The sequence below is a fragment of the Cupressus sempervirens genome, chromosome 11 (genome assembly GCF_028749045.1).
Source record: "Cupressus sempervirens isolate cs-2001-9-10 chromosome 11, ASM2874904v1, whole genome shotgun sequence".
Classification (NCBI taxonomy): Eukaryota; Viridiplantae; Streptophyta; class Pinopsida; order Cupressales; family Cupressaceae; genus Cupressus; species Cupressus sempervirens.
Genome location: NC_143128.1, coordinates 132,081,508 through 132,099,176, shown reverse-complemented (window position 1 = coordinate 132,099,176; position 17,669 = coordinate 132,081,508). Strand labels below are relative to the sequence as shown.

Here is a 17,669-nt window from a genome sequence, read left to right as displayed (position 1 = left end):
TGATATTTATTCTTTCTTCTTCTCTGAAAAAGGGGTTGGTTGGTTTTCATTTTTTCCAATTCTAGGAGCTCTGCTCAGGCTGTGAAAGCCACACACCCAGCATTCTCTCTTGTATTGAACAGTAGCTTGAGTTTTATGCAGATAGTTCTAATTTGTTAGGTGATTTGTGAATTGTTTTTATACGTCTTTTCATGTATTTGGTTTCAAGAAAAACAAATAAAGTGCAGCAAAGGGTTTCAAATTCAATCTGAATCTTGTCTCCTGTTCATGGAAATGTAATCTTTTCTAATTTGTGAACCAAGAGCATAAATTAGGTTGCATTCCATTTTGGAATGTATGTGGTTAAAATGTCTTGCTGATGGAACAAAGAGCCATGTAATTGCTTGGTGTTTATCACAAGGTTTGCAGATTTCATGATGGGATAATTTGAGTATGAGATTCAAATCTGAAACAAATGTCTATTCACAAGGTGAAAGATAGATCAGGGATCTTGATGTAGGAATTATATCAAGGATTTCCAAAAAATGTATGGTTATAATTCATGTGATTGCCCAATAGATAAGGCACTGATCAAAGATAGGATCATTAGGTTTTGTTGTTCATACCTGGGTTTTGTTGTTATCAACATATTAAATCAATTTTTCCTTTTATGTTGAAAGTTATTCAAAGTTTAACCCTCACTTAGCTTACTAGTTTCATGAGTCATGTCCTTAGCTATTGCATGCTTATGAATTACTGGTTAAGTGTAGAAGATTTAGGAGTTTCATCCGCTATTCTAGATCCTGATTATGCTTATTGCACTGGTCACATAATCAGATCTTAAGAGGTTTACTCGCCTAGGTTTTGCAGAGCCTGAAGTGAAGGAGTATAGCCTTATAGTCGGCTCGAGTTCTTGGTGAATTGAGTCCATTATTGGAGATAGTTGCCCATAGATGCATCCTTGCCTTGCATACTTGGTTGTTCAAATTCTATTAAATTAGGAGCCAACACCTTGTAAGAAAACATATGATGTAGTACATGTAGTTGAGCTATTCTTTAAGGAAGTGGTGAGATCGTGTGAACTCTCTAAAACTATTATTTTAGGTAGGGATACTAAGTTTAATGGTTATTTTTGGAGGACACTTTGGAAGAATTTAGATACTGAACTTAAGTTTAGTTCTACATTTCATATACAAATAGAAGGACAAACTAAAGTTGTGAACATTAGTTTGAGTAATTTGTTGAGATGTTTGGTTGGAGATAAACTTGTTAATTGGGATTTGATTTTAGCACAAGCAGAGTTTGCATACAATGATTTTGTGAATAGAAGTATTAAGAAGACAAATTTTGAGATAGTACATGAGGTGCATCCTAAAAGAACTACTAAGTTGAGAGAATTGAATATTGAGATGAAAAGAAGTGTTCAAGCGAAAGAATTTGTGGAATTCATGAAGACTTTGCATGATGAAGTGAAAAAGAATTTGGAGACTAGTAATCAAGAGTATAAACAGTGGGTAGATAAAGGAAGAAGACAAATCTTTTGAGGTTGGTGATGAGGTTATGGTTCACTTGAAGAATATATTCCCAATTGGTACCTATAGTAAGTTGAAAATGAAGAAGTTCAATCCTTGCAAGACTTTCAGAGGAAATGCTTTTAAAGTTGAATAACCAGAAGATATGTATATTTCCCCAATATTCAATATTGTAGACATCTTTCAATATTTTGAATTAGATGAGGAATTAAAAGATAACCTAGATTATCTCAAGAGGAAGACTGACAACATTGAGAAGATTTTGGATACCAGAGTAAATAAGAGCACTAGAAGAAAAAGAGTACATGGAGTACTATGTTTAGTGGAAAGATAAACCAGTTGAAGATAGTTCATGGATAACATAAGTTGAGTTGGATCTTTATGATTCAGGTCAGAGTGTTAATGTTTCTTGATATGGCCATCAGTTCTACCCTAGGTGTTTGTTGTAGGAGCATCTTGAGTCAGTGAGCAATCTTGCATCAACCAAAAATATTACTTGTTTTTTTTACCAATTTATTGATTGAAGGAGCAGTTGTTGCTACTTGTGGTTTCAAGTTGTGTGCAGTTAGCATCTTATAGTGGACCTATTGGTGATCGTTACCCTAAGTGCACAAAATCCAATGTTTTTTGTGCTTGGAGTTGCGTGTCTCTTTCTCCAGTCAATTGTCATTGTGTGTTGCATGTAGCGCATTGTGGAATTTATTTTAACACAATTTCCTATTAGAATGTGGTGCCTTGCGCGATTAAAGGACATCCCTTCGATCACGTGTGGACTTACCCATAAAAACGCAAATTTTATTTTAATCATTTGATAGTACCTTTGTTTCTCCTCCAAGGTAGGACCTGTTTGTAATTAAATGTCTATCAAGCTAACTTGTGGTCTTGTTGGTTATATAAGAACTTGTATTAGCTTTATAGAAGATCACAAGGGTAGGCAAGAGGAATAGAGAAATAATAGAAAGTAAATGGAAGATGAAGAAAGCGAGCTTTTAGCTATGTGATTGTAATCTTTGTACTGGTCACAACTCAAAAGGCCTCACAGCCTAGCGTGTTGATTGTATATTCTATCATGAGAATTATCTAATCAATCAGTAAATCTCTTAGTTCTTGTTGTTGAATATGTGTTTGCTTCCATGTGTGCTCTTGGCAAGGTGTTAGGACATTCGACTTGGCTTCTTTCCCCTACCTTCCTTGTGTCATCAAAGTACAATGGAAGTTACTTTAAGGGACTAACTACTCACCATTACACCATAAACTATAAATGATAGAAGGCTACCTAGGTCTAGGTTTCACAAAATCGATGGGTCTTCTCATACACCTAAGGGTATGTAGAAGCTTAAAGTCACTTGCAAATTTTGTCAAAGGAATAAATATTGTAATTTTAGCACCATACAGTACACTAGAACCTTTTAAGGAGAATCTATTTATAAGTAGGAGATTTTTCACGCAAATTGTTATATTGCAATCCAATGAGTGTTGAGTAGTCCATTTATTGTCATGAGAGATGAGTTCATGTGAATCACTACTCATGAAATATGGGTCAATAAGTTTGACTCTCAAAAACTACAAAGTTTAATCCTAATAGCAATATCACAAGAATCTATTTAACCAAATAAATAGTCATTAGAGAATATTTGACTACCCATTCCATAGTTTCTCTAGCCTAAAACCATATCAAAACTATTGGCAATGAAAAAAATAGATAAAAGATGATTAATATCATCACCATAGTAGTTGCCACTTAATAATCAAAATTCAAAGAGGGCAAGGTGAAAGCATGCAACCGGAAATCGTGAAAAGCCCTAAACTTGTTACCATTGCTAAAAGACATTTTCTTGGAAATAAAGAACTCTAGTATTAGATGCTATGATTTGTCCTACAATAAATTAATCCAACAAGAAATAGAAGAGATGCACCACAAATGAAATTTTTTTTTTAAAAAAGCAGTAATGTATTGAAATCACATCACAAGATATCATGGGACTCTTCAAAATGGCTACCTCTGATAAAATAAATATAGAGGATATGGACAATAAATGAAATAAAGAGAACAAAAATGTATTGAAATCACATGATCACATCAAAGATATCATGGACTCTTCAAATCCAAAAAAATTAGAGGAGATGCACTACAAATGAAATTGAAAAAGGGCAATAATGTATGAAATCACATAATCACATCACAAGATATCATGGGACTCTTCAAAAGGGCAGCCTCCTTTGATAAAATAAATATAGAGGATATGCACCATAAATGAAATAAAGAGAGCAATAATCTATTAAAATGATAAAATCACATGATCACATCAAAGATATCATTGGACTCTTCAAGTGGGAAACCTCCTTTGACCATTAGCAATGCTCAATACCATGGGAATCTTCAAGAGGGCAACCTCCTTGAAGCAATGCTTAATACAAAACATTTAATGGGATGATCTTTCCTCTGGCCTAAGCCCTATTTAAACCAACTCTACTGAATAGAATCACCGTTTCCAACATGGGATATAATTACAATTAGCCAAACGGACTACTTTCAAAGCATATTTGTCCATGCTTTTATTAACGCCCAATACAGAAGTTAGAATAAAGGGGTCCTAACAGGCAAAATGGCTACGAAATCAAGTCAGAACATTTTGTCAAGGCTAACCATACAGTCAAATGAGAAATGAACAATCTAACGAAAGATATGTGATGCAAGCTGATAAAGCCATTCAAACCGAAACCGAAAAGTAAAGTAAAATTATACATTGAAAGAAAGGCTATACAGAAAATCTCTACTCATTTTTCATATCCTTGCTAGCTGATGAATTCGATTTATCTAGAATTTGAGGTTTGTCAAAACTAATATGCCCTAGAGATTTTGGTGCATTCTCCAAAACATGTTTTCTTAAGCTACTTAACTGATTGTTAATTATATTCTCTGCATTTTTGGCATGCTTATTCCAGTGCAATAAATACTGGAACCTAAGCTTTGAGAATTCCGCAGAAGTCTTCCTTCCAAATTTGGAAATATGTGGAATTGCGTAGTCCCGACCCAGCCCTGCAACATGTGTAATAGCAGGAACTGCATTGTATTTTGTAAAGTCAATCACTCCATAGCCAGCTGCTGAAACAGCTGAAAAACACAAATAATGAAAAACTATCAAAACTCAAGGCACACTGCCTGGGCTTTCTCAATCTCCAACTTATAAGTGTTCGAAATCAGATCACTTTCATTTAAAACCCAACATAAGCCGGATCTTACTTTGTGTAAAAATAACTAACAGCAGACTCACATATTAATTTGATTCACAAAGTTTTATTTCAGCACTGAAATTACTATCCATTTTTATTAGAAATAAAAATAAGCTCAGCCTTCAGAAATACACTCTCATAAGAAACATATATAGAATGGACACTGCAGCACTAGTCAAGAAACAATATTAAATATCATATTTTAAAACTTCTTTTTAAAACCAGGCATATTGACTTACATTAAACAAAAAAAAAAGACTGCATGAGATGACATATCAAGTAACTGAGTAAGTTCCATTTAATTCATCTGTTTCTATAAGACGAGTTTGGTAGTGGGTTAGCTGCAATATGAACGACTGTTCTTACTGCAGTGTTTCTGTTCTGATAATTGTTGGGAATTGGTTTTCACAGAGGTGTTTAGGTTAGCTATAAACTTGTTGACAAGCTACATAATATTATTGCAGAATGTAATATTGTCAGTGCGGTTTGTTAGAATATAATAGGATAATATATATTATTGAGTTGCTAAGACCTGGAACAACTCATACTAGTGCAATATCCAACTTGTGCTATATTATTCTAACTTGTGCTTCTATTTGATTGTCCAATCTTTTTATATGATATGAGAGGCCAAATGTGATGTTCTAAAGAACTTTGTGTGAAGTTCAGCATTAGGGAATGTGAGGCCACATTGTTGGCAGCCATGTAATTCTCAACCATGTGGAGTTGCACCTAGTCTGGGAGACTGTCACCCATGATCATTGCAAATATCTTAGAGATGTCTTATCCAGCCAACTGCATGCTCACAAATGCAAACTAGACAGCTGCAAGGTCGCGGTTACTAATCATGAGCTTTTCCCGTGCTAGGCAACATATCTTCTCTGCTGTGTGTGATGGTTTCTGAAACCATAGTTCAGGTTTAATACATATGCTGGATGTCTATACTGTTAGAATAAGTGAATTAATCATATGTCAAATACTGTCGGCACAGACCAAGTACCACATACAAAGTGAGCCGTCTACAGCCATCTCTAGCCCTCCATTTGATTCTTGCCAAAACTATATAACCTGTCCACCATTAAAGCTGCAACTAACTCCTATCTACAGTCTTTGTAACATTTATGATGTAATCTTCTATAAATTAAATATAAGGGTCTGTGTTCAGCAGAGCTCAAATTTGGGTTTCTCATCTGTAACAATGTTTTTAGCTTGGTATCAGAGCCTAGGAGAAGATTGTGCACCAGGTTGCAAGTAGAGTGCCGTATTTTTATTTCAATTTGTTTGTTAAAGTCAGTTATGCAAGAGTCTAAAGAGCCTGGAGAGAAATGTTCTTGCAGTCTGAGGATCCTGGGGAGAACAAAAGAATCTGAGGGAATGTTCTTGTAGTCTTGCAGTAAAAAAGATTACAATGTTTGAATGATGGCTGCATCTTTTTGTGGATAATTTGAGTTGCTTCCTCCAAAGGAGATGATCGTAGAAAAATAGAAATAGTTCAAAGGTTGCAGCTGCCAAAGTTCAGATCTGCTGAAGAGGACCTGTCAAAAATGAGCTGCTAATAATAAGCTGTCAGCTTGAAAAGTTAGAAGCAGCCAGAACATGAAAGAATCATGCTTGAGAAGTTGGCATGAAAGAAGGTGAATGAAAGTATTGTCAAGCACGTAAGAAACAGATGATGAAAGACTAGTCTTACATCATTTCTTTGGTAGGTGAGTATTATTTAAAACTGTTTTAAATAAAGCAGCCTCAGAACTGTTGTGAAGGAGATTATAATTTTAAAATGGAGATTTCTGTGATAGTAGGAGTTCGAAGAAAAGAGGAAATTGCTCTTTGAAAGTAAATGCAATTTCAATTTGTGTAGCCCATCAACAAAGTGATCTATAGACCCAACCAACAACGAATCAGTATAGGAGTTAGCTTTGTTGCAGGAGTTAGTTTCCATTTGGTTCAAGTGCAAAATGTTTGGGTTGGCAGTGAGAATTACTTTTGACTAAAGGAGTTGCTGTCAAAATTGGTTATTAAAAGAATTTTTGGAACAATATCCCTCAAAAGATTGATGTTTTAACCTTGTTTACCGCTGAAAATATTTGGAAGGCTGTTGAAAAAAGGCCAATCCCAAACAATGTGCAATCATGAATTTGAGAAAGTTATTTGTTTTTATGGGCTATGCATTTTGGGCAAATGTTTGAGTGCGAGTCACCTTTGTTAAAAGGCAAAACAAAAGTATGTATTGTATCTTATTTGTTGTAAGGGGTGTGTTACCGGTTGTGCCAGACACCCCAGAGTTTTTGGTTTAACATATTGATAAACCATGTAGCTGAAAAGGATTCCTATACAACTAGTGAGTACAGTGGTTGGGTACCCATGTATCTCGGTAGATGGATATCTTCTTATATGGACTCAATAATCAATTTTGATGCAGATAAAGAAGAAGAAAAGCCCATGGTGATGATGTTCTCCCCCGTATGATGGTTTGTGGTCATTGGCACTAGTGTACGCTAAGTTTGTGATAATCTGAAACCACTTGTGCGTGTTCCCTTATAAATTAATCATCTAATTGTTTCAGATATCCCCTCATAATCTAGAAAAGATGGGTCCTAGCTTATAGCCTTGTTAGGTACCCATTTACAATCACCTATCAAATTCTATATTTCATATTGTTTCCCCTCATCCCAATCACTTTGGGTTTTCACAGCTTACCATGAATACTTTATGTTACTCCTTGCCGAATCATGGGTTCCCTTCAAGCACTTCAGGGAGCATATTTCTGAGTCATGATCTATATAGTTCTGTGCGGACACTTATTGAACAAAACGTGGCTATTCTAATACTTGTATAAGATGCTGGGCACTGTCATGATGTTCTAGAAGTTTAGAACTGATATATCAGACTTACCTCTGCATTTTTCCTTCCTGGAAGTGACCTTGCAATTAGACCATGACGTGGGTACATTTGGCGGATGTATTTGAGGCTTGGCTTCTGCTGTGACTCTGGCATATGTGCAACGGCCGTAATGGTGCAATTAAAGTGATGTTCTAAAGAATTGATTTATGTTTTCCCAAAAAACATCTGGTTTATTTCTGACCACACTCATTTATTCCTGTCACCTTGTATGGGGCTTTGAATCAATATGCTGTTGGTGTGCTAAGCATGGGATCTGCAGAGGAACATAAGTCACACAACAATAATGTCTAAAAATGTGGTTATGCAGCTAGCATGTTTTCTGTGATAACCAAGAGAGATATGTAGCAGCAGAGCTAACACCAATGCATGATATCAGAACTGTGTTCCTTTATCTTCAACACATAGGTATCAAAGCTTCTTTTAATCAATTTAATTTCTAACAAAACTTGAAATTAATATTAAGCTGATTAATATTGTGTCCAGTCATTTAACTAGCCATTTTGTTGTATATATTTCCTACAGTCCATGTCTCTAGATTTAGTCTTTAATGATACTTTTAATATAGTGTATTGTCAAACTCAAGGTGTATCATTTTGTTTATGAATAGAATCTATTTTTGTGTCCTTAATTGTTCTATCAAAATGCAAGTATAAAAATTAAAAATTAAAAATTAAAAAATTAAACTATTTGTAAATGGATACATTATCGCTTATATGGGACACCATCTTGGGGTGAGGTATATAAAATGGAACATCAAGGTCAAATTTGTTAAGTAGCAAGCTTACTAGAGGATGGAGGCAGAGGAAGCTAGAGGACATTCAGCAAAATCTTGTCAGTCACTAGCAACAAGGTCGTGAAATTGTATTAGTGACAAAAATCTGTGCAAAATGACCAAAGCCAAGATTGGTTTCCAGGTGGTAGTGGCAACTGTCGCATATCATTTGTGATAGAGTGGCTATAATCTGTACTGGTTGGATGTGTTGTCCCCAATCACAATTGTTGGTTGTTTTGAATGGGGATGTGTTTGTCCCCATCCGCAATTTGATCTAAGCGATGGATGCGTGTGTCCCCAGTCACAAAATGTTGAGTTGTTATGATTGGATGTTTATGTTGCCAAACATAATTGTTTTGAGTGGATGTGTGTATCCCTACTCATAACCTTGATGTAGATAGATGTGTTTATCCCTATCCAAACTTGATGTAAAGACCTTTGGATAGATGTGCTAATCACTCTCCTCGGTTCCAAAAGTAGACATGTCTGCCCCTACCCTTGGATGGAAGTACACTAAGTGTAGTGAGGCTAGTTCCATTGTCATGTCCCCTTTGAAACAATTGTGTAACCCCCAAAAACTTTCCACATCAGATCAGCCCAATAACTAAATTTTGTGAAGTCTCTGAAGAGACTAAAATGAAAAAGTATTCATATAGATTAAGTTTACGATAATCAACCTCATGAAGGCAAGGCATGAGTGTTTGAATGACCAACCACAAAAGCGCCATGAAAAAGATGGTAAGTGCAAGACCAAGATTAAACATGAAATGTTATTCTTATGAGGAGATGAATAGTCAAATTTAATTAGTAATAGATGAAGACCAAACTGTAAAGACAATTAAAGAGGGAATAATTATGGTTCAAACCATAAGAAGAGAATGCAATTTACCAATAACCCACAGTACTTTTGAAGGATTTAAAAGTCAAACAGCTATCAGGAGGGAAGCTGCAATAAAGGATCATAATAGAGACAACATTAGATAGTTAATGCTCATTAACAAATATATACATTCTGAGCATCGATCAATGAAACAAGCATGACTTGGCCAACATTGATATTCGATACAAAGGACTAAACACAATATAATTACCAAGAAGATAGCATTAAGGAAACAATATGCCATGGTCCTATCAGGGACAAGTGTTGCAAAGGGAAAAGCCCTGTCAAACTCACACATACAAAAATTGTCCTAACAAAAAACTTTATAATTTTCTTTGGCCACTATTGAATTAGCGAGCTGCCTCGTGATATCTTAGTATGAACCACGGTGATGGATCTAAGAGTAGTGATTCAACCGTAATTATCCTCGAGAGGCATCAACTAAATAATCATGATTATTAAGAGGCAGCGATTAAGAATAGTCAACAGACCCATGATTAAGAGGTGCACAACATGATGAGACATACCCCGTGGCACACAATCATTGCAACCCTTCAATTTTAGAAGGCATTAAATAAGCCTAAGTCTCTCCTCTCAGGCATCATGGGTAGGGCGAAAGAAAGATAAAAGGAAGAAGACAAGAAATCTTCAGACTATCAAAATCGGGTGAGTATCAATTAATCAATGGTTTTCAATAATTATTTTTTCTCAGAATTGTGTATACTCTAGAAATATAGACTATGCTAATTGATATTTCCTACAAAAGCACCTAAATATCATTATCTAGTATGCATTTGATAATTTTATTATTAACTGAGTATATTGCTGATATAATGACTTAGTATAATAATTATATCTAAGATGTTACATACGATTCCTTATTGATGTAATCAACGATGCTGAGGAAAGCAAGGTGGTCACAAATGGGAAAATGGTGATGAGTTCACCTTTTAAGCACACCAGCACATGCCATGTGACTAAGGAGTCACATGTGGCCAAAGGGGGGCAGAGTGGACTGCCTTTGGGCTTGGAAGGATGGACTTTCTGGGCACCCTGCTGTGAAGACCCTCACAATCTCTACCATAGTGAACCAATGCTTATGGATGTGTTGTAACCTTTCAACACATCACCCCATTGCAAATGGGGACCACATGCAGTTTTGCCCACTTGGATCTTTTTGGCTTTGTGTTCTTGGTAGTTTTGGCTCAGTTTTCTGAAGTTCCTTGTGTTTCAAATGAGTGTTGATCAATTCGTGCTAAGTGTAGAAGTGAAATGTCTCCTGCCTTTGGTTCTTTAAGTGGATTTTTTGTAGAAATGGTAAATTTGGTCAAGTATGAAGAGGAAATAATCATTCACAAAGAATGCCATTGAAATTTTGAGTGTTTTGATGAACTTTCTATGTTTGGAAATTTCTATTTTTAGTAACTTTCATTGCCTCCGAAATGGCCTTATTTGAGTTTGGAAAAACTTACTATTTTTAACAATGTCTGGCTTTTACGATTTTCATTGTGTTCCAATTGTGAGTAGTGTCTATTTTTAATTTTTTAGTTAGTTTCACTATGTCCCAGATTGGTCTCATCTTGTGTTTAAACAATCTTACTATTTATAGTAAGTCTATGTTTGGCAGGTTTATTTATAGCAACTTATGAGCACAGACAAAGGAAGAAACAAAAAGGTATCTAGATCTAAATATAGAAGAATGGGCAAATGAGGCAGTTGGTCTAAAATGCTCTAAGTCTGGAAACATCTCTGAAAAATCACCCAAAAAATGTAGAAATTTCACCAAGTGTTGTGTTGGTTCCCAAATCAACAAATTGGAAAGTTCTAAGAATATGCCAACTTCTATTTCAAACCTTCTGATTCACATGGCCAATGAATAGGAGTAACCAAATTATGGCTAACCTTCCCCTACACTTTAGATTGTGCAAAGGACTAGGCGGGTGCACCTATTAACCAACCGTATCCTCAGTTTGATTCTTTATATAGAAAATTGAAATTCCTATTTGTCTTGTACTTCTAGTCTCTAGCTTATCTATCTCAGAATGGAATTAGTTTTTCAAATACACTAATCTGATAATTGAATACTTGATCCTAACTCCTAATTATCCTGCTGTACTTTATCTTCCTTCTACCACTTCTTCTGTTTTGATTCTTATATACAATAACCTTGATATCTAACTGATTTTTCTTCTTGCTTCCATTGTTCAAAACATCTCAGATATATCTGCATTAAGTCTACTTATTGTAATATTTTTTGGCTCCCAAGAAGTAACATCAACTTATCTCAGGTAAGTCATGACAGCGAAGTTTCAAAATATCGCAGAGAACCTGGTAAAATATCGACGATGTTTCCCTGTTTTATCACAATAAATAGAAAACTTATTGCTTGATGGCCTAGAAAAGGGAAAAACACATTTTTTTATTGGAAAAACAGATTTGGAGAGGAGAGAAATGGCAAAGAGAGAGAAAGCTCCATCAGGATTAGAAAAACAGAATTTTGACTGAAAAAACAAATTTCAAGTTCCCAAAAAGTTTCCAACTTATCTCCAATATTTTCTGATATCTTTATTTTTGCCCTTGGCGATTAGTTGCTGATAACAATATTTTGAGCTATGCTTGCTTCTATCTCCACTTTTGATTCTCCTATTATAATCTACTTATGTTTTAATAATGCTTTGAATGGAAGAGTAGTGCCTTCTCTTAATAGGGCAATAGAATCACCTTCCTTCTAGACCTTCACATATAACTCTATGAGACAATTTTTAAATTCACCACTTGGATGATTTTGTCGACTATCTAACCCTCTATATTAGATCATCATATATTTGTCACCACAATTAGTCCAATTAGACAACTCCAACTTGAATAGAGCAATTAGACAAGAAACATAAGGACAACTTCTTTTCAAATGATCTTTGATATTCAAATTGCTATGACAGTAACCATTTCTTGAAAAGAAAATTTAAGACAGCAATTAATTACTAGAAATGAAAATCACAGAGAACTGATTTAGAACAAAAATTGTCCACAACACAATTGAAGAGAAAACACTAAAAGTCTTCTATTAACTAATATTTGATATTTACATCTTGTCCTCCGAATTCTGATTCTTCTTCCCCTATGTCCCAATCTGTAGTCCCCTTCCATAAACACAAGGGAACATAACATAATGGTTACAACGTTTGGTAACTAATTAGTTACCCAGTAAACTAACTAAAAGGCTACTTAAAGAGACCAATCAGACAAGAAGCATAAGGACAACTTCTGTTCTAGTGATCTTTGATATTCAAATTGCTATGACAGTAAACAATTTCTTCAAAAGAGAATTTAGGACAGCCTTCAACTACTGGAACTGAAAATCATAGAGAACTGATTTCGAAAGAAAATTGTCCACAACACAATTGAAGAGAAAATACAGAAAGTTTTCTATTAACTATTATTTGATATTTACATCTTGTCCTCCGAAATCTGATTCTCCTTCCCCTATGTCCCAATCTGTAGTCCCCTTTCATAAACACAAGGGAACATAACGTAAGGGTTACAACCTTTGGCAACTGTTACACAGACTAACTAAAAGGCATCAATAATCATATTACATTTACTCTTGATTTATTTATAAAAGCACTTGCTTTAGCTCTCTACTTTGGTTTCCACTTCCTTATAGTCCCTCGAATAGCCCTTCATATGATGATAATGACTCCTTGTCTTGACAGAGTCTCTGTTAGAAGTTCCTTAACATTATCCATCTTTTGTGCTTTCTTTTAATTAATCTGGACTATTCTACAATCATTCCACTTCATCCCTTCAAAGTATTTTGTCAAAACATGTGTGTGATTTGTCTCAAACTCAGTTGGCGTCATCATAGATACTCTGTCATAACTGGATTCCTCTATTTAGGACACAATGGCAAAATTTTCATGTGTGCTAAATATATTTCCTCATTCCTTCAAGGCATCGTGTCAAAGCAGCTCTCAGGCATTGTATTTTTTTACACTTGTATACATCAAGTATGATGCTTAATCTGCATTGCATGAAATCCAATTCCACATGCATATCTCAGAAGGATATGTTGATTATATTTAATCACATTTCATACAATGATATTTTGTGGGACATTACTCTCTCTCTCTCTCAGTTCAATTGATGGCTATTTCCAAGAAAGCATATTCAAGATTTCTGAACTGACTAAATAGAAACTCCTTTGCCAATACAGTTCCTTTGAAGCTCACAATACATCCTCAACATCATTCTCTTCTCTGATCAAAAGATATTTGCATTCAGATTTGCACAATGATCTCACTGATCAAAACCACACTCTACCACCATACATATGACCACATATGATGATTTACCATAAGGAAATGATCTTTCCTTTATACCAAGTCCTAAAACAAGTATTCAGTCGACATTGAGGCTTTCTCAATGTAGACTTCCTCTTCTAAGATTTCATTCAAGATTGTTGATTTCACATCCATCTGATATACTTTGAATCCTTTGTGTGTTGCATATGCAAGCAGTGTTCTAAAACCTTCTAGTCTTACAACAAGAGAAAAAGTCTCTCCATAATCAATAAATTCTTCTTGAGCATAACCCTTGCATCCTAACCTTGCTTTGTTTCTTAAAACTTCTCTATTTTCATTCAATTTATTTCTGAATACCCATTTTGTGCCAATTACATTTTTGTCCTTGGGTCTAGGAACAAGAGTCCAAGTTTTGTTCCTTTCAATTTGCTCAATCTCTTCATTCATTGCCTCAATCCAACTTTCATTTTCTAATGCATCTTTAACAGTTCTAGGTTCAAATTCAGTAAGCAAACATGTACCTTTCAATTTGTTCTTTGTCATTGTGCCTTCTAACTGATCTCCAATGATTTGCTCAGGTGCATGATGCCTTCTGACATATCTAGCAAGTCTAGGCTCCCTTTTGGATTTTGGACTTGTTTCACTCGATCCATCTTGCTCAAAATGATCTTCTGAATCATGCTTGGGTCCCATTGTATGTGACTTGGGTCCATTAGATGACTCGATTTGCATTGGCTGAAACTCGGGTCGAACTAGGGATTTTGGGGACTCGGGTGGTGAAGACTGCTGACTGTCATTTTCTTGAACTTCAAGTAAAGTATCAGGTTCATAATAAACAAAAATTTTGTAATTTTCAAGTTCTTTTCTACTTTTCTTTTCAGTCTTTTTAGCAAACTCATCAATCTTTACATGTGCACTTTCTATAACTTTGTGAGTAGATAGATTCAGACATTTGTATGCTTTGCTCTTATTGGAGTACCCTAGGAATATGCCTTCATCAAATTTTCACATAGATTCAGACATTTGTATGCTTTGCTCTTATTGGAGTACCCTAGGAATATGCCTTCATCAAATTTTTATATCAAATTTTCTTTTTCTTGACTCCTTCAAGATATAACATTTGCTTCCAAATGCTTTGAAATAACATGCATTAGGTTTATAGCCATACCATAATTCATAAGGTGTTTGATCTGAGTCCGTCAGCTGAACTCGGTTCAAGGTATGAACTGTTGTGATGATTCCTTCCTTCCCGTATTTGATAGAAACATTCTTCTCTATCATCAAGGTCCTTGCACAATTCATGATGGATCTATTTCTTCTCTCTACTATGCCATTCTGTTGAGGTGTACCAGGTGCAGATACCTGTCTTTTGATTCCTCTTTCTTTGCAGAATTCATTGAATTCATTTGAAATGAATTCACCTCCTCTATCTGACCTTAAGCATTTTAGTTTCTTTCTTGTTTCTTTCTCAACTCTAGCCAGATACCACTTGAACTTTTGAAAAGCTTCAGATTCATCTTTTAGATACATCAGTGTCATCATCCTAAAACAATCATCAGCAAACAAAATAAAGTACTTATCTCCACAATAGCTTTGTACGTCAACAGGTCCACAAAGGTCTATATGAACCAACTCTAGAACAAGGATAACTTTAAGAAACCCCCCTTTAGAAAAAAATATAAAATTTTCGCGAATCAAACATTAGTTCAGCGGGAAAAAATTAATTCTATTAGCAAATTTTTATTTTTAAGTTGGAAATTTTTTAATTTTATTAACGATTATTTTTCAATCATATGGAAGTTCTATAAAATCTTGGCCAATATTTCATTATTGATGAAAATCATGAAAAAAGTACACATACCTAGAAACAATGCTTTATTATTATAATATGGAGCCTAATTAATTATCAAACTTTAAGGTTAAATTTAACCCACTTTTACATTACAATTTCCCTCCAAATTATTGAATGGTGGTGGGAAGCAACCCTATTATTTTTAACAGTTGGATGATCCTAGATCAATCGCCTAAATCCTATTTCAAGCCAAACTTTTAAAAGGATATTAAGTTTTAAAGAAAGTTCCCAAAGTAAAGACACATGTCCCCAGTCAAATCTATTTTGCGACAAAGTGAAAAAAGATAAAAAGTTTCATGAAAAGTCCTCAGAATAGAGACACATGTCAAATATACATACTTAATCTATAATGTAACTTAAATTTTTACCAAATATAAATATTGGCGAATATGACCATCAATTAAGACGAGCCTTGAAAATTGTAGGCAAATATATTTAAATTACTATGTATACAAATTAGATTCCATTGGCTAAGTCATCACTAACATATAAATACTTTTGTATTATTATTGGCGATTAGCCTAAGCATGGGACCCAATTTTGGTAAAGTGCAGGCGATATGGACACCCCAAAAGTGCAAAAAAAAATTCCAAATATGGGGTCCCTAATAAGTGAGATTAGCCAATTGGCAAATATTAGCCACTAAAGTTCTCCTTGCTCCAGAACTTCTTTAGAATGATAATTCTTGCTTTTGAAACTTGTTTTTCCCATTTTTCCATTTGGACATTTTTGCACAAGCCCATATTAGGTTTCTTTAGGCTTGGAATGCCTCTAACCCTTTTGATTGCCAGTCCCAACTAGATTTCCTTTTCTATCCAGCAGCTTGGTTTTCCTATTCATGAATTCTACCTTGAATCCAATATTGTTCAACTATGCCACACTAAGTAGATTATGTTTCAGTCCTTCAACCCAATAAGCATTGTCACATCTGAGTTCATTAGGTACTACAATACAACCTTTTCCTTTCACATAACAAGGTTCATCAGTCCCACCATCATAGTGTTCCAAGTGCTCAAATTTAGATTTATCACCAGTTATGTGGTGAGAACAACCACTATCAATAATCCATGTATCATTCTTGCTAACATGAGAAATGAGGACCATCTTATAATTTTCATCATCTGATTCATCCTTGACAGCAATGTAAACCATTTCATCTTCATCACTACTGTCAGAATCTTTAGCCATGTAACAAAATTTCTTACCTTTTATGCTTGTAGTATTTGTAGTTTTTGAAATCTTTCTTGCCTTTGTACTTGTCATGCTTCTTTTCTTCTTTGCCTACTTTGTTTGGACACCTTGCAGCAATGTGGCCAACTTCTTCATAAGAAAAACAGATCAAAGATATTTTACCTTTGTACTTTCCTTTTCTTTTGGGAAATCTCCTTGCAAGCAATGCTTCAATGACTTCAAGATCATCATCAAAACCATTTTCATCTTCACTGTCAGACTTTTTGCTTTTAAATTTTGCAGATTTCTTCTTGAGTGATAGTTTAGCTTGATATATAGACTCAATGTTACCAAAGTTAGGAACATAGTTATCAAAGTTATCTAACTCAAAGTCTGTCAACCTTCCCACTAGTGCATCCAAAGTTATATCATTTTTAGGATCACATCTCATTTCTTGAATAGTTGAAACTTTAATTGCATAAATAGGAAGAAGAGTTATGAGTACCTTGCTAAACATTGTCACATCATCAATTTTCCCACCTGAGGCTCTGATCGCACTCACACTAGCTTTGATTCTTTCATTGTATTGTTCAATGTTCTCATCTTCTTTCATCTTCATTTGATCAAAACTAACCTCTAAGACTTTCTGCCTTAGCTCTCCTCACATTCTCATCACCTCCATAGATATCTTTCAACTTGTTCCACATTTCATGAGCAGTAACACAATCATTGACTTCATCAAATTCAGCATAATTAAGAGTAGAAGCAATTTCAATCATCATTATGTTATGATTTTTCTTTTCCATAATATGATCCATAGACAAAGGTCCAACAGCTACCACATATTTGTTCTCCAGATATTTCAGGCCTGTGTCACCAATGGTTGCCAAATGGAGCTTCATGAGTTCGTGTCATGCTTGGAAGTTATCTCTGTTCAGCTTAGGAGTCTCCCTTCTATAAGACATCCTGATCTTTAGCTTAAGTCCTTGAAACCTTCTCTGCAAGCACCAAAAGCTCTGATACCAATTGTTGAAAATGTAAGAGGAGT

General features: G+C 34.9%; 1 protein-coding gene across 2 annotated transcripts in view; it reads right to left on the bottom strand.

Annotated features, from left to right (window-relative positions):
* Nucleotides 1-4,241: 4,241 nt before the first annotated feature.
* Nucleotides 4,242-17,669, bottom strand: part of LOC149528550 (Putative membrane lipoprotein) — a 44,034-nt gene continuing 30,606 nt past the window's right edge. For both annotated transcript variants that reach the window (XM_089810345.1, XM_089810346.1), the window contains one exon: nucleotides 4,242-4,626. In XM_089810345.1, coding sequence (XP_089666471.1) covers nucleotides 4,286-4,626 — 341 coding nt within the window. In that variant the 3' untranslated portion in view covers nucleotides 4,242-4,285. The remainder of the gene's footprint in view (nucleotides 4,627-17,669) is intronic.